This window comes from Calonectris borealis, chromosome 1, assembly GCF_964195595.1.
Source record: "Calonectris borealis chromosome 1, bCalBor7.hap1.2, whole genome shotgun sequence".
Classification (NCBI taxonomy): Eukaryota; Metazoa; Chordata; class Aves; order Procellariiformes; family Procellariidae; genus Calonectris; species Calonectris borealis.
This window is the reverse complement of record NC_134312.1, coordinates 173,530,769-173,553,420: the sequence shown is the minus strand read 5'-3', so window position 1 is coordinate 173,553,420 and position 22,652 is coordinate 173,530,769. Positions and strand designations below refer to the sequence as shown.

The 22,652-nt window shown below is 34.8% G+C and overlaps 1 protein-coding gene across 35 annotated transcripts in view; it reads right to left on the bottom strand.

The window, feature by feature from the left end:
• The window catches only part of MYCBP2 (MYC binding protein 2), a 205,058-nt gene that overhangs the window by 133,009 nt on the left and 49,397 nt on the right, over positions 1-22,652 (bottom strand). For 32 of the 35 annotated variants that reach the window (XR_012671212.1, XR_012671208.1, XR_012671207.1 and 29 more), the window contains 11 exons: positions 22,360-22,456; positions 18,080-18,153; positions 16,752-16,890; positions 15,883-15,959; positions 14,101-14,305; positions 11,255-11,419; positions 10,374-10,532; positions 9,419-9,623; positions 8,568-8,713; positions 6,375-6,476; positions 185-292 (listed from right to left, as the gene is read on the bottom strand). Coding sequence is in view for 31 of the 35 variants with exons in the window: in XM_075138847.1 (XP_074994948.1) it covers positions 185-292; positions 6,375-6,476; positions 8,568-8,713; positions 9,419-9,623; positions 10,374-10,532; positions 11,255-11,419; positions 14,101-14,305; positions 15,883-15,959; positions 16,752-16,890; positions 18,080-18,153; positions 22,360-22,456 (1,477 nt within the window). In the remaining 4 variants the exon portion in view is untranslated. Of the gene's footprint in view, positions 1-184; positions 293-6,374; positions 6,477-8,567; positions 8,714-9,418; positions 9,624-10,373; positions 10,533-11,254; positions 11,420-14,100; positions 14,306-15,882; positions 15,960-16,751; positions 16,891-18,079; positions 18,154-22,359; positions 22,457-22,652 lie in introns of those variants that run through there. The other 3 variants (XM_075138718.1, XM_075138740.1, XM_075138850.1) reach the window with 3 other exon arrangements.

Genomic DNA, 22,652 nt, shown 5'->3' with positions numbered 1-22,652 from the left:
ACTTCTAAAAAAAGGTCAACATTTAAATGCGTTTTCTTTCTCCTCAGGTAACAAGATACTAACAAGAAGAAAGGCAGAACCCTTTTTCAAAGGCAGTTCTTTGAAAAGACAGATTCAGCGCATGGAAGAAGTGACTGGCAGGATTGGCTTATTTCCACCCTAGCCAATAAGGAAGACCAAATACCTTTGTGCTTGTCCCGTTTATGCTTTAGCTGTGCTGGATGGGGTCTGATTCTGGCTAGAGCCTGTTCTCGATGGTTCATAAAAATAGGACCAGGAAATACAAGGGGGCCTGAGGAGAAACATTTTGCACATGCATAGGAAAGCTCACAAAATGGAAACAGCGTGTTAAACAAAATTCAAATTAGAAGCAATGAAAAAAATGAATAATAATAATATAATAATCTTGTTTTCCTAAATTCAAAAGGCCCTAAATAAAAGTTGTTATTTATTGATAATAAGACCAAAATATCATGCAAAGAAACAATAAATATCCCACAGTGACAGTTCTACCTGAACTTGTAACTATGCAACTGTACTCCAAGCAATGGAAATACAATAGACTCACACTGGAGTAAAATTTGATAGCAAATATCCATTACTGTCTTTAATAGTTAAAAACATTAATTATCATGCCTTACATCCTACAACATTACATTCAAAATACTAATTTAGAACAATATGATCATATCAATGCTAAATTTAAAAAACATAACCATACAACTCTTAGTAATTACCATATTTAAAATGCAGAGTTATCACTTATGAAGGAAATAGCTATCCAAAAACACCTGTTCCATGAAGAAAATTATTCAAATCATATGATTTTTTTCTTATCCACTTATTAATTTTGAAATTTATTTGTTATTTTTAAAATATTTCCCATCTACGTCTTCAAGAGAAGATTTGTATTTGAAGAAAGCAATGAAGTATGTATTTAAATTTTTCTCCAGACTACTTTTTCTTTTTAAAATCTAGACTCAAGCAGTGCTGTATTAAGTTTAATTGAGGATGATTATATGTAGATCAAGGACCAGCAATTTGTTGCTTAAAACTGTATTTTTCCTCCATTTTAAAGCTTAAGCATGTGACCAAGAATTTCTTTGGAGGCATCTCCTTCTTCCAGAAGTCTCACATTCAATGGAAGACATGAATCAGGAGCAGCTAATTCTGCCAAGTGCCACTCTCACCATTCCACAGGTTCCCAGACCCAGTCATCACATGGACTTACAAAAAAACCCAAAAAACAAAAACCAACAAAACACCCAAAATCAGGCTTTGTGTCATGTTATAAACAACTTAGGTGAAACTTTGAAAAGAAGTATTCCTTATTCTTCCCCAAAATCATTGATACTCTATTTCCTTAGCTGAACTTTATTGACAAGTTAATGTAGGCCAACTTTTCATAAATGCCCATTGTCTCAGGTTTCCTGCTGTCAGCTTTAGTCCATCAGTTCTTTCACTAACAGTAAACAGTACGGAAAGAAATGTTAGTGGAAGTTAGGCCAAATCTATCTAGCTTTAGAACCTTCAGATGAAGAAACTTGTCTTCACACAAAGAAGTTCCCAAATTCTAGCATTAACTTAAAAAAAGAAAATTAAAAATGTTTTAAAAATCCACTACTGCCTTTCCCCCTACTTTTGAGATTCATACATCTGTTAGCTAATATAATGGCCAAAACCCTCATTAATCATGTATGTTTCTATACACAGCATAGATTTTTTGTTTTGTTTCTACTGTATTTATCTGGAGACTCTCTACCCCAGACAAGGTCCCGTTGTTAATTAAGAACTCCTTCTAATGATCAAGGATTTTTATTTGCTTTTGCTTTACCTTCATCTAGCAGATTTTTCCTTTAGTTATCTTGCTATTGCTCCCATTTTTCATAGTCTCCTCTCAATTGGAGCTTCCATTTAATAGATACATTTTTGGTAAAGATCACTTTCTGCCAGGCCACTTGCTGTGTTTAATATCCTACTTCCCAGTGTTTAGACTTACACAAAAAATTATACCACGCTTCCCCTCTTTCCAAGCTGGAGGGGAGATACTGAGGAGTATACTGAGGCAGACCAGGAAAAGGCAAGAAAGGAGAGAGAGAGATGAATGCCAAGCAGATTAAGAAAGCTAAAAATGTTTGAAGAACAAAACATACAGGGAAAAGCTGGATGAAGAACAAGAGAAAATAAGAAAAAAAAAAAAGAAAAAAAAAAATGGGAATTGCTTACTGAGAAGTTCCTAATGAGATGAAGAGCCCAAGAAATAGAGAATAGACATGACAATATGACAAAAGTGAAACACAGATTAGAAAAGCTGCAAAAAGAGATGCAAAGACTGCAAAGAGTGCCGCTTGAAGTGTGTGGATCTAAGATATTTGTGGGTGATCAAACAGAAGATGTGATCTTTAGATAATTTAGGCAAAAAATTCTGAAGTTCCAGAAAATGCCTGCACAACAAACAGCCCAGGGGATGAGACACAGCCCTGAAGGCAGCCTTTGGCATTTTAGTGCTAAGAGCAAAGATGGCAAAAAAAGAGAGAATTTCAGGAGGACAGAAGGAAGTGAGTACATTAGGGTGAGTGAAAGAACTACAGGAGAATTGGGAGATAGAGAATATTTAGGAAGCACAAAAGGCTGTCAGCTCCAGCATGGTGCTAGCACATGGCTGCCTTTAGTTGCCAAGACACTCATCTGAATTACACTTCCTTAGTTAAGATGACAACTCGGTAACAGTACCTAACCTTCTGACCAAAGCAGGATTTATCTTTGCTTCTGGATATTCCTATACACTCTACATTCCCACCCATTATGTAAAGAACCTGAATCCAAAGTAAAGTTAAATGCAATAGATCTCCATTTCATAATAATTTGTACCCAATCCATGTAACAGGATGTGCAAGTCTGTCATCTTCTTTGGCTTTTTATGCATGCTAAATCTGTAACATAATCATAGTATGATAGGAAATATCTACATTTTGATTACATTATGATGCCTGCATGTTCAGTCATGTGCTGGCACAATGTGAAGTACCTCCCTCTCCCTCCAAAATAACACCACAGGAAACAAAACACTAGAACAAATTCATACAGACCATATCTGGTAGCTGCTTACATCTGAGGTTGCCTGTACAAAGGGAGCAGAGTGTAGGCACTATGAATTATTCTGGTGGAATAATTTAGCCATGCATTAGACACTTCCTTTGTTTTGTTTAAAAATGCCTGCAGAGTATTATTTGAAAAACTCTTCTAGAAGTGTCTAACAGAGACCTACATAGGGAATAACAACCTATTACTATTCTCAGTTATTTTAGTAGCTCAAGTTACAGAGATAAGCAAAGGAGAATCGCTGGAAGACTGTACTGCTGCTATTTTAAATCAGTTGCTATATGATGCAAAATGACATTCACACTCTCCTTTTATTTTTTATAGAATGTTTTTTCATAGCTAAGCTGCGAGGTTAAATATCCCTAGCCGAGGAAACATCAAGATTAGCTTTTCTTTCTTGGTCCTGCAGGATCCAGACCTTTCAAGATGGACTTCGTCTGGCAGTGAATTAGGAGCATAAAGGAAAAAAACCTTTATCCACAGAAATAATTTCATTTTCTAGCAAAATAGAATGCATTTATTAAATAATGCAGTGGACTACAGGAAAACATACACAATTAGTATTATGCTACATGCACTTCTGTGCTTTTGCATTCTTGGCCATCTAAGCACTTAGGCAGAACTATTGAAGAGTTTACTATTTTATTTGAATTTATATTACACATAGTTTGATTTCTTCTAGTACCTTTCCCTAAACAAATGCTATTTGGCAAGCTGTGTTTACAGAAGACTGAAATCAATTATCTCAAATGGTGACTTCTACACCAGTGCACTGAATGTAGCAGGCTACCTTAAAAAAATAGTACACGACCACACGATTGAAGATTGTATCATGAGGAACATAGAAAAGTAGTATAAATTAAGGTTGCACAGGAAAATCCTAGGCTGGATGGCACTTTATCTTGTAAAACCCTATTTTTGGTTTCTGGAATACTTGTAAGAGAAAAAACAGACAGGTGACGTTTGGTGTTTTTTTTTTTTTTTAAATAATAAAATAGGGAGGCAAACCCCTAATATAGAAAAACAGTTATCTAATAACACATTGCAAACCAGAAATCATAATCCTGACAAACGAAACACTGTGTACCTGAAGCAAAAATGCTAACAGAGCTAATCTGGCCTTTAACTGACTACGCAATGTTTTCAGAGAAGTGAAAGGTTGAAACCTTTCTTTGGATCTTTAAATAGCTATTTCATTAGCAAAGATTTGTTCACTTACATATGCACAAATACCAGAACTTTTTGGGAAAACTAAGCAGTCTGCCTATTCTTTTTAACATCAGTATAACTAAGGTTTTTCAAGTTGCAAAACTTTTTTCACAGCAAAATTAAAATCTAGTAGATTATTTAAATGTTCTTGGTCTCTCTCATGAAAAGAAGAACACCATAAGAGTTCTCAAGAATGGTGCTAGTCTTTCCACCAACTCATGGAAAACTGCAGCATTTGGATGCAAAGGCAATAAAACCCCAATTTTTTCATCTGATTATGTAAATCAAGACTGATTATCAAATCAAATTTTCATACCTGATTATGTAAATCAAGATCTCTAAGTATTTGTGAAACATTATTCCCAGCTTTACCACATAAGTCATTCTGAACTGAAACAGGAGATTAATCTCCAACCCTTCCAGCTAGACATACCCACTACCTCCAGTAGCCACATAGGTATAGAATTTCAATGTTCTTTTGATACCGAATATGATATGTATGTGTGCAACAAACGGTCAGCAATATCATTTTAGCTACAGTCCCTATACACCTACCAAATCAACAACAACAACAAATTCCTGATATTGATCATCTGAGACTCTGTTAGATCCAAAACAGTTTGGGTTGCTGTTTTTTTTGTTGTGGTTTTTTTTTTTTTTTTTAAGAGACAGATGGCATATAAAAGGGATAAGCTGATCTGGTTCTACTTCTAACCACAGAAATGGAAGCAAACCGAAATGTTTCTCTGCTGCTCTTTTTTTTTTTTTCCCTCCAACCAAAATTTACCTCCCAGCTGTGTCATCATTACCTTTCTGGGCTGAACAGCAGCAGCTTTCAATAATATCCGGGCATTCAATGAGGATTTAAGAAAAAACGATTGTTAGTTGTACCTAATATTTCCCAGCAGTATGCAATGCAGCTCCAACATGACCTAGACAAAGGAAGAAAAAAAGGCTTCCCCTCTCCACCTCACAACTAAAATTAACCACAAAGATTCAAAGAAAAACAAATATTCCATCCCCTTCCACATGCATAGGAAACTATAAGCTTTCTCTTCCTTGTTGCTCCTTATTTGTGGTAAGATCAGTAATTTTTTACATGCAAGTGAAATAAAACCACACTTTGCCCCACAAGGTTCACTGGCACGGAGTCTAGGAACTAAGTTTGATCAGAATGTGCATTTTGTATCTGGGTAAAAACAGTATCTAATTCCTAAAAGGAGAATCAAAACGGTATTTACTAACACAGCAGGAACTTGAAGAGCATAAAATTCCAATAAAGTTGTTCCTCTTCTCAAAACACAATAATCTTACCAACCACATCATCATGCTTCACTAAAATATTATGATTTATATCAGTCTAAATCTCTCAACTTTATTTAACAGATTAAGACACCGAGGTATTTTAAAACAAGAGGAGTACTGAAAACCTGTTAAAAAGCATATCATTTGTGTGGAAAATCAACAATAATTCCTGAGGTAGATAATACACAAGGCAAGAAAATTTTGAAATGCAGTGTTTTGTTTTGTTTTTTAATTCAGGCAGCGTATCAATTTTTTCATGCTATTCAAATATAGAAAAGTTCATTTTATAGAACAAGAAATTCTGCTTACTATTATAAAACAGAAATTCAATGATTTATAATAATAATAATTAAATAATTGGTAACTAGCACTAGACAGGCTTGCAGTCATTTCAACTTTTCATATAAAAAGGCATATAAACTTCAAACAAAAAATTTTAGCATCTACTTTTTAAAAAACTATTATTCAACTAGGAAACAGCAAAAAATTAAAATTAACTGTATGAAAGTGATGTAAAATGCTACTTTTCACCATTAAAATTCTGATTCTTCTGAGTAGACTTTGTTAAACATACAGATTTTTCACAATTTTCCAAAAAGCATGTTAAATAACATAAGCTAGCTATTTACGTTCCGATTTTTGTTTGGTTACTGTTATCAGCTCACTGGAGCAAAACTAATTAATTTCCATTCTTAGAAAAGAGACTAAGAAGTTTGCTTAAACTATTTAAGCCTCTCATCAATAAGAAAGTCACTTACCTCTTCCTTCTTCCAATCTATGTCTCCTATTTACACGTTGCCGCTTTTCTTCTTGCCGTAACTGAAGGTGTTCTTCAATATTAACTCCAGGAACAGGGACAGCTACATCGATTGAGAAAATAAAATATGTAAAACTATCTTTAAAAGTTGTTATGATGGTAATAAACCCTAGAAGAAGTTAAGTAAATGAAAACTGAAGCCTACTTACTACCTACTCTTTACATGGCTCTGACACCATATTTAGAAATAAAGAAAAGAGATGAGTAAATTTGCAGAAGAGTTTTAGGCCTTATCTCTGAATTTCCTGGTTTTCATGAATCTGCTACAACTCCAACATCACTGAATAGTATTTAGTACTTTCTTTCTATTAGGTATATACATATTTATATTTAATTATGTGTTCTCATGGTTATCTCAGTTTTTCCTCAGAAAGTTTCAGAAAGGATTATTATTAAAACAAGAATAAAATTGCTTATATTTTTTAAAAGTTTTAAATAGATTAGATTTTTTTTAGTTTAAGAATGCTTTACCCACTATATGTTCTGTGCTTACTAAGAAGCATGCAATTACTTTAATGCACGTATACATCTGTATGTAAATCTGACTTATTTACCAAACTAGCTAATTTAATAGGAATTTGAAACAAACTGATAAGCACTTTTTTTAAACAAGAAAACGTGACTTGAATGGACGCAACAATAAAACTACTATAAGCACTACCTTTTCCCGGTGTTTTTTTCAGCAAATTGCAACAACAAAATATATACCTTGTCCCCAATACCAAACAGAAACCCCACCTGGAAGCACTGTCACTTTTCTCCAGACAAATGTGGTCAACCAGTTCAATGCCCTCATCTCAAGCTATGCCAAGCCCAACACAGGACCAAGAGCTGTTGTCTATGCTGCTAGGAGAGGAGTTAGCAAAGCGGAGGTTAGCACAAGAACCATAACTCCTCCCTGGTCATGCATGAGAACAGAGCTGTGAAGCAGAGCTGCTATTGCGAAATTCACCATCAGTATAAACCTACTTCTGTGATAGCCATATACAAGCAAATTACATTTAGAAATATCTGTACGGAAGTATCAGGACTGCACAGTGAGGTTATCTGGGGTCCTTACCGTTAACTTATCAAGAGAACTGCTTCTAGTTTCTGTTTAACTTTTGCTTGGGGAAAAAAAAAATCCCACATGCAAAGTATAGCATATAATTTTCTATTATTACTATTCCGTCCCCCCTCCCAGATAAATTGGTGAGATATATAAATATTTTAAGTCACACATCTGATTATTTTATGGTCCTTTTCTATACCAGACACTATATCCATACATCCATGCAGGATTAAGGGCTCTATGTACATCTAAATATAAAAAAAAAAAGTAAGGAAGGAAAGTCTGATCTCCAAAAACCTGTAACTGCCCAGTTTTAAGTAGAGAAAACAATATTAAAAATGCTGTGATAACAAATCTTACAAGGCAAGATCCCAAACTGTATTTCCAATAATCATGCTAGTTGGTATTTTTTCCCCTAAGGTGAGTTTTTTTGGGGAGGTGGGAGTGGGGAATGGGAGGTGTTCTGTTTTTTTTTTTTAAAGTAATTTCCACATTCCTGGAATTTCTTTCTCTCTGAAAATTTCTAAGAGAAAAAAGAAAAAAGTTTTCAAGAAACAATATTCATCGTCTTTTATGTGACTGCAAAAAACCCTGATAAAAACATTATAGAAAAATTTTCAGGCTATCAAAAAAGGACAAGAACAACTTTGTAGTATCAGCATTAGTATCATAACCACACAGGTCAAAATGGCACACGTCTATAGTAAGGGCAAGTTTGAAATATTTCACTTACCAGAATGATCCCACTTTGCTATATCATCAATAAATAAATCTGCCTGATAATCAACATTTTATCCATTTTAACACTAAAACTGCCCTGTAAGTCTAAAAGTTCAGTACTTTGTTTGGAAAGAAAGAACTGCATTAGATACAAAGTTTTATCATACAGAAGAATCAAAATACTAACTGAAATATTAACTGAAAAGAACAAACCTATTTCTAAAGTAACCTGTTATTCCAATTCAAGTTTCAAAAGTCAGCAGCGGGACTGAGTTTATTAAAGAGATGTACTGAGGAAAAAAAACAAAAAGTTGCAGCAAGAAAGAAAACTAAAAGCCATCTTGCTAATTTCACATCACTTACCCAGCAAGAGATCTAACGGTATCATCTCTTTTACAGCATCAAGGATTCCTCTTTGCCTTGCTTCCTGGCCATCCAGTTCTCTAGCACACGCCTTGCAGCAGCCACATACAGCGCAGCCTGACTCACCTGAGCCACAGCCACAGATTCTGCAGCGAACAGAGTTGTTTTATCACTATTTTTTATTTTCATGCATTACTGATGCTTTGGTAATTAAAACATACGTTATTAGTTTGTTCCATCTGTGGACATGTAATTTTTCCTGAGATAAACAGAAAGTATAGCTAGTTTAAATCCTAGCTGCTCTTGCATGGAGCCAGGGGGCATACACTGACCATACATATCTGAACTGACTTCTCAACATTAACTTTTCTTCATTTAATTAAATATACACCACATGAAAACATGAACAAGGAAACACTGAGCATATGCAATGCTGGAGAAATAGTAATGGCAATATGTAAAGCAGCGGCCCTTTACACAGCTCCAGCCTGAAGTAACACATAAAAGCAACTGGAACAGCAAGATAAAAAACTTCCATCATAGGACGAAGAAAGGTTATCCCAAAGCCAGCAGCTGTGACAAGAGACAGATTATATTAATGTTCACATTCAACAGCTTCTAGTAAACAACTATATGCTAAAGAAATGTAAAAAAATGCATTTAAAACTAAGTCACCTGCAACCACCACTTTATTTACAAAAATTTTAACCTACTTCTGATTTTAAAAGCACAGACTCTTTTTAGATGTAACGTTATCTTAGACTGAAGTTTAAGAACACATCAACTCAGTTTACATTCAACACATGCTTTAGCCATTCAACACGCAAGTATGTTTCCATACATTTGCTTACCCTCCAGGTACTCTGTCAGGACGCCCACTACTAACACAGCTAGCTCCATAGCCTGTGCAATCTCCACATACGGTGCACACCATACACTGCTCCAGCTTCCATTTATGCATGCCTGGAGGACACATCATGGACTTCTCATCTTTTTCATCCAGTTCCTCTTCTAGGTCTTCATCCATTGCTGTTGCCATGTTCTCAACTCCAAAACCTAATTAAGATATTGAAACAAGAAATAGCTGTTTTCTGAGGCCAACAGCAGCTACCGAGGAAGCTCTGAAGAACACTCGCAGGACAGATTTTAAAAGGAATGACTAGGCATGCCTGATTTGCATGCTCAGCCAGCACAATGACACTTTTGAAACCTCTCTGAGCATGGGCTGGGGTATATATCTAGGTTTCACAACTAAAAGGGAAATGAAACACTTATATTCAGTATACAAGTAACAGGTCATTTACTTATCACGTATAAAATATTCCAATCCGGCAAAGATGAATAGGTATGATTTTTCATACTTATATTTAGGAGTAATGGAAACGTTCAGTTGTGTGGAGAAAGACATAGACTTGCATTCATGCCCTGTTTAGGCAAACAACAGCCTCAAGACTGAAGGCAAACAAGGGAAGGTAGAAAATTTTTTCTTACTAGGACAACTGCACATAGTAAGACAAGGAGTGAAGAAGTTTGGTTTTATTCATTTGTTTTAAAGAAAAACTTTTTCACTGACAAAAGAAAAGTAATCGAGATTTTTTTTAACATAACTAAGTTTATTAGTATGTGCAGAACACCAAATACCTGACAGTTGAAGTGAAAGCATCCATACCTGTTTTTCTTTTAAGCATGTTGCATGTACTTAAGATTTAGTATTGGAATTATATTTTATAATAAAATGCTTAACTATGTTTTCACTTGTGATATTTTCCAGCACACAAAACAAAAGGAAAAATCTAGGTCCCTCACCTTTTCCTCCCTGGCTCATGGAGCCTGTGTCTCGTCCACACTGTCCTTTATTATTTACGCCAAATGTCCAAACTTCTCCGTTCTTCATTAATACGCAGGTGTGAGCTTTGCCCATGGCTACTTGCGTCACAAAATGGCCTTTCAAATCTGTTACTAAACCTGTAAGACATAAAACAGTTAAGTGGTAAATTGCACTTTCTACTTGGGAAGGAAACTTCAGTGATATAAAAAAAATTGCTAGTGGATACTAACAATTTTTAAATTAACAGCAAGGGAGAAAACCAGCAGATATAAAAAACAAGTGCTAGAACAAGAAGTGAAATGAGTATTAGGCCTAGGCCATTTGTCCTGCAAAGAAAGGAAAGCCAAAACCAAACCAAACTCTGCTGTAAATCACTTGTTCTGAAAAACAATTCTAAAGGAGTTGTAACGCCATTGGAGTTTATTTCTTTAATATTTTACTTCAATTCAGATGTACTGGATCACCGGCAAATTCAAAACAGGCTGTCTTGTGAGCAGAGAAATGTATAAGGCTTGGTTTCCTGCAGCCTTTGTTCATAACAAAACATTTCTCATTTCTGTGACTTTTCCCTGTGTGGCCGCCTAGTGTAAGATTAATACAACAAATGATTTTTTTTTTCTCCTTAGTGGAAGAATTCATTTGGGTATTTGTCACCAGTGCTGCCATATAATTTTACAGAACCTAAGGAAACTGTCTTCTTTTTCTATCCTTCAGTCATATTTGGCTGAATCAGCAGAAATTCAGAAATCTATTAGGAGAGTAAGAAACACACAAACATCATTTTCACAGGCTAAAAACTTCCAGACTAATTTCAATTACTCTAGTTGAGAAATCACTTAAAAGACAAATATTAACTTACTTGTACTATCAGAGTAAATGGCATCTTTTCCAAACATGTAGAGTTCTCCATCTTTTGAAATTACAGAACTGCTTCCATTATTGCACGCTGTAGATATGACAATCTTTCCTTCCATTTTAATAATTTTTTTAGGCTTATATGGTTTTGACTGCCGTCTGCTTTTAGCTTTAAATAAATAAATAAATTGCAAGTCATTCTACCAAAAAACCTTCAAAGGCACAATAACATTTGTTTTATAATTAAGGGTGAGTTTTCAGATTGCTACTGAAAAAATAATCCATCTGTATGATCTCCTGGTCTAATTTTTATTGGATAACACTGGTTTCTCTCAAAAAATTCTATGGCAAGCAAAGTCATGATTATATAGGTATCTTTCAGGAATGATTCTTTAAGTTTTTCTTTTATATATATACTGAACTAACTTTATGAATTTTACAAAGCAGCGCATAGTAAAAAAAGTCCTCATGGCCACCTGAGAAGAATATATATGACAATACATGAACAATAAGTTCACAGAGAAATGTTATACAAGTTCATTTTTTTAAAACAAAAATATTAAATTCTCTATTTATTAAAACCATGTTTAGAAAGCCTTTGAGTTGCAACAGATTCCCACAAGAGGAAAAAGGGAAGAAGTAGTACTAAAAAAAAAAAACCACCCCAAAATCATTGTTTGCAATCTGGCCTCAAACAAAACAGTTATAACACAGGGAAAGACTGGATTAAAAAACTAACAGCTACCATTACTGCCTGTGAATTTTCACCCAAGTCAGAGAACTGCCAGCTACTTTCACTTGCTGACAACTACCAACTTTCTACAAAGAACACACACGCCCTGCTGACAGAAACCCGGTCTCCCTGCCCAGGTTTAAAAGAAATCAGGGGAAAAAAATTAAAGCATATCCACTCTGAGCCAAATTAGAGAGTAACAAAGAGAACCAGATGAGTCAGAAGAGAGTTAAATTTTTAAAAGAACTCAGAAAGACCTTGATCAGGTCCTTGAGCAGATTCTTCAGTAAGAAGATCTAGTAAGCACTAAATATTCTCACATAAATTTTGCTAGTTTAAACAAAAGCAGTGACAGCAATTTACTTCAAAGTGCTAAACTTTTTTCATCTGAAATTGTAGATTTATTATATATACAACAAAAAGAATCAGTTCAATTGTATTTTGAATAACTTCCCAATAACCGTGCAAAGAAATCTTGAAATTTGTGCTTTTAAATGTATTTCCTGAAATCTTTTTGTTTGAATCTCTTAAATTTACTCTACATTTACTGGAGAAAGTAGTATGATTTTGTCCCGCACAGTTTTCAATAGATTTGCATTTCAGGCTCTACAAAGTTATTATAGCACGTACCAAGTTTGTTATCCAAAGACTTTTACACACGAGTACTACTATTAACTTTCTCTCCCCTGAACACATTCAAGAATCCACTCCATATGCATTATCAAACCTTAAAATATGTTCTTGACTGTATTTTAGTTATATTACATGGGAAAACCCACACATTCTTGGGGAATACTATCAGTGTAGTTAATCTTTCACAGGAACAATAAGTTAAATATGCTTTGTTTCTGCATGAGCTATGCCATACCTCATGTATGCAACCCACTGAGTTTTTGTTGACAACTTTCTTGAAAGGTAAAACTCCTACACAGTTGATTGAGGCAAAGCTGGACTCTACCACTGCTGTTTATCAAGATTTTAAATCTATTTTAAAATTGTATTTTAAAGCAATTTTTAAATTCTAACCATCTACTACTACCTAAAGACTTGAATTTTATACCAACATTTGAGTGTTATCTATGATATTTCTAACTGACTGCACTGAGGCACAAAAACTTCAGTCTTATTAAATCTGTGTTTAAATTCTATGGCTAGTCGACCGAACTTTTCCACAAACCTGCTTTGTGAAAAATATATTTATTTTAATGGTATCATCAAACTACACTATTAAAACAGAATATTATTGAGAGATTAATTTGAATTTGAGTTAGGCTTCAATACTATATGAAAATGTTATCTATGAAATATACATTACTTTATCCTATTAATATGTACACATTGTGAGGCTGACAACTCAAAAATATCAGCTTTCTTTTAAGATCCTCAGGAACTAGGTATTTTTCAAAACACATTCTTTACCTTTTTTTTTAAATTTTATTTTTATTAATCTAACACAACGTAACAGAACAGTCTGTTTTCTAAAGAGAAGTATTTAATTTAATATCATAGCAGATCACAGCTTTAGGGCACCTAAAGCCATCTTTCATTATCTTATAAAGTGTATTTCAACATAAACACACAACTTCAGAGATCAAAACTAAGAAATTTGTTAATTTTATATTGAAGAGGCATTTGTTAGTCTGAAGATAGATTAATCTGTCTTCTCTAACATCTGAAGAGTTCTGCTTGATCAAGCACAGAAGATTGTGCTTCTGTAATTTCTAATCAATGTAACTCTCCATTACTGAGAGGCATTAGCTGGCAAAATACCCGTTTCCAAAGTCCTCTAAAACCACAGTGAAGAGGCAGAAGTTTGGCTCTTCAGTTTTTCAGACAAAGTCCCAGGCAGACAGCATGGCCTCTTGACCAAACTTATGACTGCCTTTTCTCAGGACAACTCTAAAATAGCACTCCCACCACACAATCCAAACTGTAGTAAAACTGAGATCTCTAGCTGGGAGACGCGGTGGCACGGGTTGTCAGGACTTGTGGCTGGCGTAAAATTCAAACCCAATGGCATGTTTACATGTTCTTGGAAAATGTTAAAACTCTTCTTTAAATTAAAAGGTGGTTAATAGGCTTTTATCAACCATTGGTCAAGCAAGCATAATACGTACTTGATTCACCATCCTCTCCTTTACTAGCAGAACCTGTGAAGAATATGCTTCCATCCTCAGCAACAAGTAAGGCATGTGAGCCATCATGTCCCACAGAGAACTGAATAATCTTTGGAGATTTTGTGATTGGGAGTTCAACCCACTTTCCTGCGGAAGGACCGCCTTGTTTGATTCCAAGGCTCTGATATTTGCCAGTATAATAAATCTAGGAGAAAACAGTTTATCATTTTCAGTTATGCCACAGCACTTTAAACTTGCATAATTTTTAAAGTTGCATTGTTTTTAAATCCTGTCATTTCAAACCATACAGAACTATTCCTGATATTTTTTTACACCATTTCCATATCTCTATCCTAAACCCATGAATTTTTACTTAATGGGGGAAACATTCTGATTAGATTCTGCTTGTTTTGAAATGTGCTTTCTACTGTGCCACAGGGTTAGTTTTCATATATAATTGTTTGGCTAGATGAGTTGAACACACAAGAAAACTGTTCAGAATAAAGTACTCAGAGGAAACTAAGCATTTAAAACACTTAAGAGAAATGTCTGGTCTGTGTAAAAACAAGATGGAATTATAAGAATAAAAATAATTAAAATACCAAATTACTACAAATTTAAATATGCTTCAATATGTCTTTAAAACTTATTTTCAGTAAATGCACAGTGGCCACTGAGTACATAAATAGGAACATAGAATAAAATATGTCACATGAACAAACACAAAGCTACTGATATGGACTAAAAAGTTTGCTCTAGAGCCATGCTACTGAACAGTACTATAAAATGGGTGTGTTAACCGATGTGGGCACCTAAAGCCATCTTTCATTGTCTTATAAAGTGTATTTCATACCTAAACACACAACTTTAGAGATCAAAACTAGGAAATTTGTTAATTTTATATTGAAGAGGCATTTGTTAGTCTGAAGATCAAATCAATCTGTCTCCTCTAATGTCTGAAGAGTTCTGCTTGATCAAATTCTGTTTCATACTATTAAATTTTATTAGGAAAAAATAGTTAAGTTTGTTTATGAACATTTTCGACAATCTAACCGTTTTGATAGCAGCAGAGCAAGGCCTTCATTCCACTAAAGCAACACAATTCTGAACACAGGAAAACAACGAACTATGCTTATACAAGTAAAATAACATCAGTTTCCCAAACCAAAATAGAAACACAGTAACTAATGTAAAAAGTCACAGTGACAGTAAGCAAAACTATTTCTAAATTTCAATTAATATGCAAATGCCTCTGGAAAACAGTCTCCACTGAGAAGAACCAACTTATCAAATCATTAAGAATAGGTTTAAAGAAATCAATTTAAAACTTTGCATAGGGGAAGTCAATAATTTCCTGAAGGATCGCAAAAATCAGGCTGGGATTTAAATAAATTACTATGGTCAGACTGTTTATGGAAAGTTATGAGGTAAAAAATTTTGCAAATGTGCTAATACATCATTTGTAGACAAAGGGTAATTTTGTCTCCCAAATCTAAAACAAAGCCCCACACTGTCTCCAAGTAAGACTGACTGTAGAAATTCCTAAAAATTCAAGCCACAGGTTTCTCAATGGTTCCAACACCATCTGTTTATGTTCTCAAATAAGCATTTGCCTTTTTCCTTCTAAAGTGGGCTCTGAAAATCTATTTAAATACAGTCATATAAATTCATTCTAACATACTAAAAAGGCAAAAAGGAATTGTGGAAAACAGTAATTAAATTAAAAAATATGTAGAAATACATTGATACAATTTGCTATTTACTACAGAACATTTTCAGTACCTTTCCACTAGAAGTTTTCATTAGTGCAAACTCTCTTCCAGCACCAAGGACAGCTGATTCCTCATCAAACCCTGTACCTGTGTGAGTAACATTGGGTTAACCGGACAGTTTAACCAGGCAGTTTCACAGACAAGTTTACAGACCTAATTCTGCAAGGGAGAGTTTGTCATAACAAAGGTTCTAAGAAAGTTACAAGTGAAACAAAATTTTGCTGCCACAAGAAGGCTTACTGGGCTAGATCTGGCAGAGTTGTTCAAAGAGGAAAAAAGCACTAGCCTAAGAGCAACTGCACTTGGTCAGACAAAAGGTCCATGTAGCCAAATATGTTTTTGTTCTGATAGTGCCAAAAGCAGACACCCAACAGAGCAAAAAAACCCAAAGCAAAGGCCAAGTGATATTTCTCCAAAATACCTTCGTAGACACCAACAATTTTGCATCTCAAACTCTGATGCAAAGGTGGTTTCCACGTATTTAGTATCTTTCAATGCATTTCTTTTCTATTAATCCAGCCAGCAGTCATTTTAACTTTTGTTAATTTTGACCCACAGCAAGGAGTTCTATAGCTTAACTATGTGTTATACGGGCACTATTATGAAGCCCAAGCTTCAAACAATTTATTATACAACTAGAGGAAAATACTAGAAAACCATGGATAGTGCTATAGACAGAAAGGTGGTTCAAAATGAGTGTATGGATTACTGAGTCAAATAACACTTAAGCAGTTTCAAAAGCCTTGTACTTCTCTGCGTGTTTATAATGGAGCTATACCTTCCTGCACGTAATAAAGGCAAACAAAGGGAAGGGCAGTGTTTCAGTTTTATTATTTGAATTACTAGGCTTGTTATTAACCTTCAAAGAAGAGGACTTACTGATAATGTGCAAATCTTTCTCCAGATCAAACAATGAGATGCCACAGGCATGTAAGCATTTTCTGGCAAGCTTAAGCTGCAGTTCTTGTTGCAGTACTGGCTCAGTACTTGTTGCAAATATTCGCACTACAAAGCCATCCTGCAATAAATAAAAAAATCTACTTTATACTGTATAATAAATGCATTAATTTACTTTTCATGGCCTAAGTGCATCAGTATATTCCTATTTCAGGGTAAATTATCAGAGGACACATTGATAAAGTGACATTTATTACAGAGGAGGAAAGAAGAAAGTGCCAAACAGGTTGAGCTGAAGATAAGCATCTGACAGACCTTAAACATATACTGAATTCTATGAAAACACTATGAAAATAGTGAATTGCTATAGAAATAATTAACTCTGAATCTCACTACAGAAATCTTGCTTTTATAACTATTTACATCTATCTTTTCAGCCTTCAACTTCTCCTGATTCAGAACCCAAAATTCTGCATGCAGTTTAAGAGTGACTGCTTTAAAGAGTAGCTAGAACAAATTTCTGTTTACAAGTGCAAATGAAGTCTCTTCATCTGGCCACGTTAAAAAAACAAAGTCGTTCCATTAGCAGGGAAATGGATTAATCCTGGTTTTCTTATAGTTGCGTGTCTGGCATCTCTTGCCAACCCTGTCTCACCCCACCCCTGCCCCATCCCTATTTTACAGCTTTCTCACTGTCAAAAAACAGTGACTAGTCCAGAACCAAGAATGTAGTAACTGTCTGTCGAAGAAAACACAGAACAGCTAGAACTGTTTTGTCCCAAGTAGAAGCACTTATCTGGATATCCACAGCTTTGGCCAACAGGCAATTTTCATATAAAAATCTATTGGAATGTAGTATCCTTCTATTAAATCTGGCTGAAATTCCCCAACAAGTACCAAAGCAATTACAGGAAATTATATTAGAAAAAAAATTATAGTTAAGTTCTAAGAAGCTTATCCCACAGAGACCCTGTAGAATAACATGTTAAAAAGCCATTATTCCATGTATAACATTTTTTCCCCTCAGAAAGAGCAACAAATTTTTTCTTAAACTGAAACTGATCTGAAAAATCAAAAAAAAAATTTGAAAAATCCATCACACATCAAAATTGTGTGGATAAATACCAAAATACTGCTCCTTTATGCACAAATATGGCAGCTTCTCATTATCTCTAGTTACATGAATTTCCTCCTTAGTTGTGTAAGCAAAGAAAAAGCCAAACATAAAGCAAACAGGAAGCTATAAGTATTGTAAAATAAAACAATTCAGTTGAGAGAAAAATAGTTTACCCATCATATGTAACACTTACATCTCTAGATGCTGCTATTTGATTAATATATTCCCCATCAGTGAAAAGGATATTCTGCCCTTCAGTATGACAATCTGTGAGAGAAAGGTGAAGTGCACTGCATCAGTTTATATCAACGTACATACACACACTGTTCTCTGCTTTTGTCTAATTCATTCTCACTACAATCAGACTACGAGAGTTCTAGTTTGTCTAAAGAGAGATCATACTGTTCGGATAACATGTTATTTTAGGCTAGGATCTCCTCTCTCACCAAAAGCATGTAATACTCCTTTGTCCCTTTAAGAGTTCCATGGTATGAAATGTAAGGGGTTACCCTAATATCTAACTGCAAAGGCATTTAGTATTCACCTATGAGGGGTATTCTAAACTATTATAACACAACTAAATTCTAATTTTCTGGGAGTGTTAGTCTTTCTCCTTCCCCAAAGATTTCTTTTTGTTTGGTTTGGGTTTTTTGGGGGGGTTGGGAGATTTTTTGGATTTTTTTTTTTTGTGGTGTGTTTTTTTTATTTTATTTTTTTATAAGGGCCATTATCTTTAAAGAAAAGTTTCCTAAGTCCAGCATATAAAACCTACAAAAATAAATGAAACAGAATCAAACTTTTCATTATTCATCTCATTTTTCCATTGTTTATAAATTTCACCAAACTATTAACTGAAAATCTAGGTTTTTTGAAAACTATAAAGCATATACTTGAATGCATCACAGATTTACTGAAAACAGGTCAGCTATTTCCCAGAAAAAAAAAGGTAGGGAAAGAATTCTGCCCATATTAGGGGAAAAAAGAAAAAGACCACTTTCTCTACAAGTTTAAAAGTATGTCCCTACACCATCTCTTCTTCCCTTCCTGCTCTGCTGATGGATCTATTAACAGAGAGATTGATATTATATGGCTTGTAAGGTGCTTGTTTCATTGATTACACACAGGAAAGAAACCTCTTCCAAAAATACTACAGGACAGCTACTTTACACTCTAAATATCTGCTTCATAACCTGAACAAAGATCCAGTATCAGTCATTTTATCTAACAAATTTAATGCTAAATGAAGCACACATAATATCCTTCTGGCATAACCAGCAAGTTTGCTATTTTTTGCTAGCTAGTTGGAGCGTTTTATTAAAAATAATACAGCTGAAAAAAACCCACAGTATTCACAAATCCATAAACTTGTTTACTTTCTCCTGCTATACTGCCCAGTCCAATACCGTATCTTACCAGGAACAGAATATGCATTAGATGGCCTTCTCTAATTCTCACATCTTGAAGTTACAGACCTAAAGCAGACAACCTCCCCCTTAGAGCACACACAGGTATGAATCACAAAGAGGTAAAGCAGCAAGCAGGATGGAGAATGGCAGATACACTGAAGTTTGAAATATTGCGTTCTCAAAAATAATCTCAGGTTTAATGACCAAAGTCAGTTCACGTTTACTCCCAGTAAACATTTTTGGGGGTTGTTTATATGTTTGGGAGGTGTGTTCATAGAGGAAATCTGGAACATGGATTTTTATTTTTTTTTTTAAATATATGTTCTTCAGAAGACTTCCTAAAAATTAGCACTTGATTAGATAACATCCAGGCCCAGCATTAAATATCAAATTGATGGGGAGAGTAGAAAATGGAAGGCAAATGGAATATCTGCAAAAAGTAGGATAGTATAGTGTCTCAGCAAGGAGCTCAACTGTAGTCTTATTCAATCTGACTTTGGAAATTACTCTGGGGACGAAGATATCCAAGGTTTCTGTCTGGAGATTACTATCGCAGAAAGAGCTTATGTTTTACTTAAAGGACTAACTACAGACATCTGTGAAACACAGCCTCCTTAGAGGCTTCAAGAGAAGATGACTGTCAAGCATCACCTTCCGTATTTATATAGTGCATCCTGTGCCTGCTAATAAGTACTCTTGAGCTCGTCTAGGCTACCCTCAGTTAGGAGTACTTTTCAGATTAAGTGAATAGTCCTGAGCTCCAAGATATTAATGTGTAATTTCAAAGAACAATGAAACTATATACCATGTAACTTCAACTTCTTCAGCTGAACATAGCAACCTTTCTCTAAGTTATGTAGTAAGCATTACTGTTAAAGAAATGGTCAAGATGAAAACCTCTTCTGTAAATTCAGGTCCAATCACCTGGAAAATCTCATAGAACTCAGGGATTCTTTTATGATATTTGGACTGGAAAGATAGATCGACAGCTCAAGGACAGTGTACGAAGCTTGGCAAAGGCATTAGATACAAGAATGTTGACACACTGTCTGGTAGTTCCAGGCAGATATCTATCAGAGTGGAAAGACTGCCCTTTGAAATAGAAGTTTACAGTTTCAAGAAGCTGGTGGATCCTACTGCCTGAGAAAGAAGGTAATGTTCCATAGTTCACTGCGTTTTCTAAGGTCTAGCTAGGATCAGCTCCTAATCACATCTCCTAATGAACTCCTAATTTCCTACGCATCCCTGTACGAATAAATACAAATAACTTATTTAAATGCATTATCACCAACCCAGGCCTTTGAAAGAGATTAACTCCAGATAACTCCAGATAGAGTTAATACTTCAGATAGAGTCTGAATACCATACCAACTAGCAGGAAATAGTTGGAGTCATATCAGTGTTCAGCTGTTAGCAAGGTTACTGCCCTCTAGCTCTATCAGGTGTGTTTTTTCAGAACTACAACATGCCGCAAGTCATTATTAAGATTACAGTGGGGCAGCCACTACTATTTAGATTTATGTACCTACTCAGGTTTCCTCAGGATAGGTCACATACCCTCCCCCCCACCTTCATTTTTTTCCTTCTAATGGGAAATGGAAATAACCAGAAGTGGACCCCTTTGAATTTGTACTAGCCAAAAGAACAAGGCTGTATCTGCTCACAACATAACACCGAGATAGATGTGTAGAAGTGCAGAAAGTAAAAAAGCAAAGTTCAAGGGCTGAAATACAAAGTGTAGTAGTTACGAAGAACATCTAACATCCACTTTGACACCATCACAAACCATATGAAATGCAATTGTGTGAAATAATTTGAGGGATTTCTACACGGGTATTCCCACAGTTATAAGATTTGCTTTTGCACTGAAAGACTAATACATTTTTGTTTAGAAGGCATACTCGTTTCATTTGTGTCTTTTTACAGTATAAACACAAGGCTGTCTTGCAGAATGACACTTGTCACTAAGATTTGCAAAAGAAAGCTAACAGCTCATAGGTGTAGACTTTAAACGCTCAAATGTCTCTCCAGACTTGCATGAAGAGCACTGATTTGTTTACCAATGGTAACATAATTAACAACCTCAAAGGACCCTACTGGTTGAAGAAGCTGCCTTGAGGTGAAGGGGAAAAACAATCCTACAGAGCAATTTGTCAAGTCCTTGAATGTGTTCTCACTCAAATTTCTCATACAGCCCTACAAAGACCAAGCAGCTTAAACAGGCATCCACATTTTAAGGACTTGCAGAAAGTTGCATAGACTAGATTCTACATTCATAGTTTGTTTCAAACATTACTGTTTGTGTTTGAAATACAAAAAGTCTAGAGAATTTTTCTGAGGTTTCAGTCAGTGCCTTCTTATTTATGTTAAGATGCAACACAAAATCTTTTTTCTGATCTATAGAACAAGCCTGTCATTGTTCGATCAAAAGATATTCTTGTGCCCTTCTACCGTTTACGTGAGTGGCTAAGAACAGATATGTGAAACATATCCAGGAACATCCTCATTTTCTAAACAGAGACTCAAGTTATGAGGCTCCTCTGCAAAAAACCCAAACAAAAACAAAACTACAAAAAAAAAAAATCCCAAAACGAACAAAAACCCATCACCAATTTAAATATCAGAAGCATGGTCCACCAGTGTTCATTAGCCTCCTTTGTTTTTTGGATACATTTCTACCTACATTAAAAACAAATGGTTTTGGTCATAGTTTGTAACTACCTACATGTAAGAGATACTGGAAACAAAGCCATATCTGAGCCAAATGCTCAAAGTTCAAACGAGGAAGAAATAAAAATTCTTTAAGAAGGAAGTTAAGCTCTTGGAGTCTTTAAATTAAGATGACCATACATTATAAAAATGTTGCAATATTATTCCAGTAGTTCGAGTAAGATGCAAGACCTCTGAATGAAATACTGCAGCTGGTCTAATGCAGCAAACCATATTCATTAAAAAGAAGTCTCTTTGTGATCTCAAAATCTATCTCAATTTCTCTTCTGCTTACCTGAAAATACATAGCATGTAAACAGTAAACTATAACCATCTTCTCATATCTGGAGGTTCATACCTGGCAAAGCAACTGTACCGTCTTGTTCCAAAGTTTCAGGGTTTATTCTTACGGCTGTCATACTGTGATTATTCGCATCTCTATATAATAAATAACCCTGGTAAGAGTAAGAATATATATATATTGGTATCAAAATATTCTTAAATACCTCAAAGGATATTGTCAAAAGTGAAAAAAAAGCAATCATTATTTTAGGTATTGTTTAAAAATTTTGGAAACCTTTTACATCAAATTTGCTTCATTTTGATAATCAACTTTTTTCCACTAATCAAATTCTGCAATAAAAACCAGAA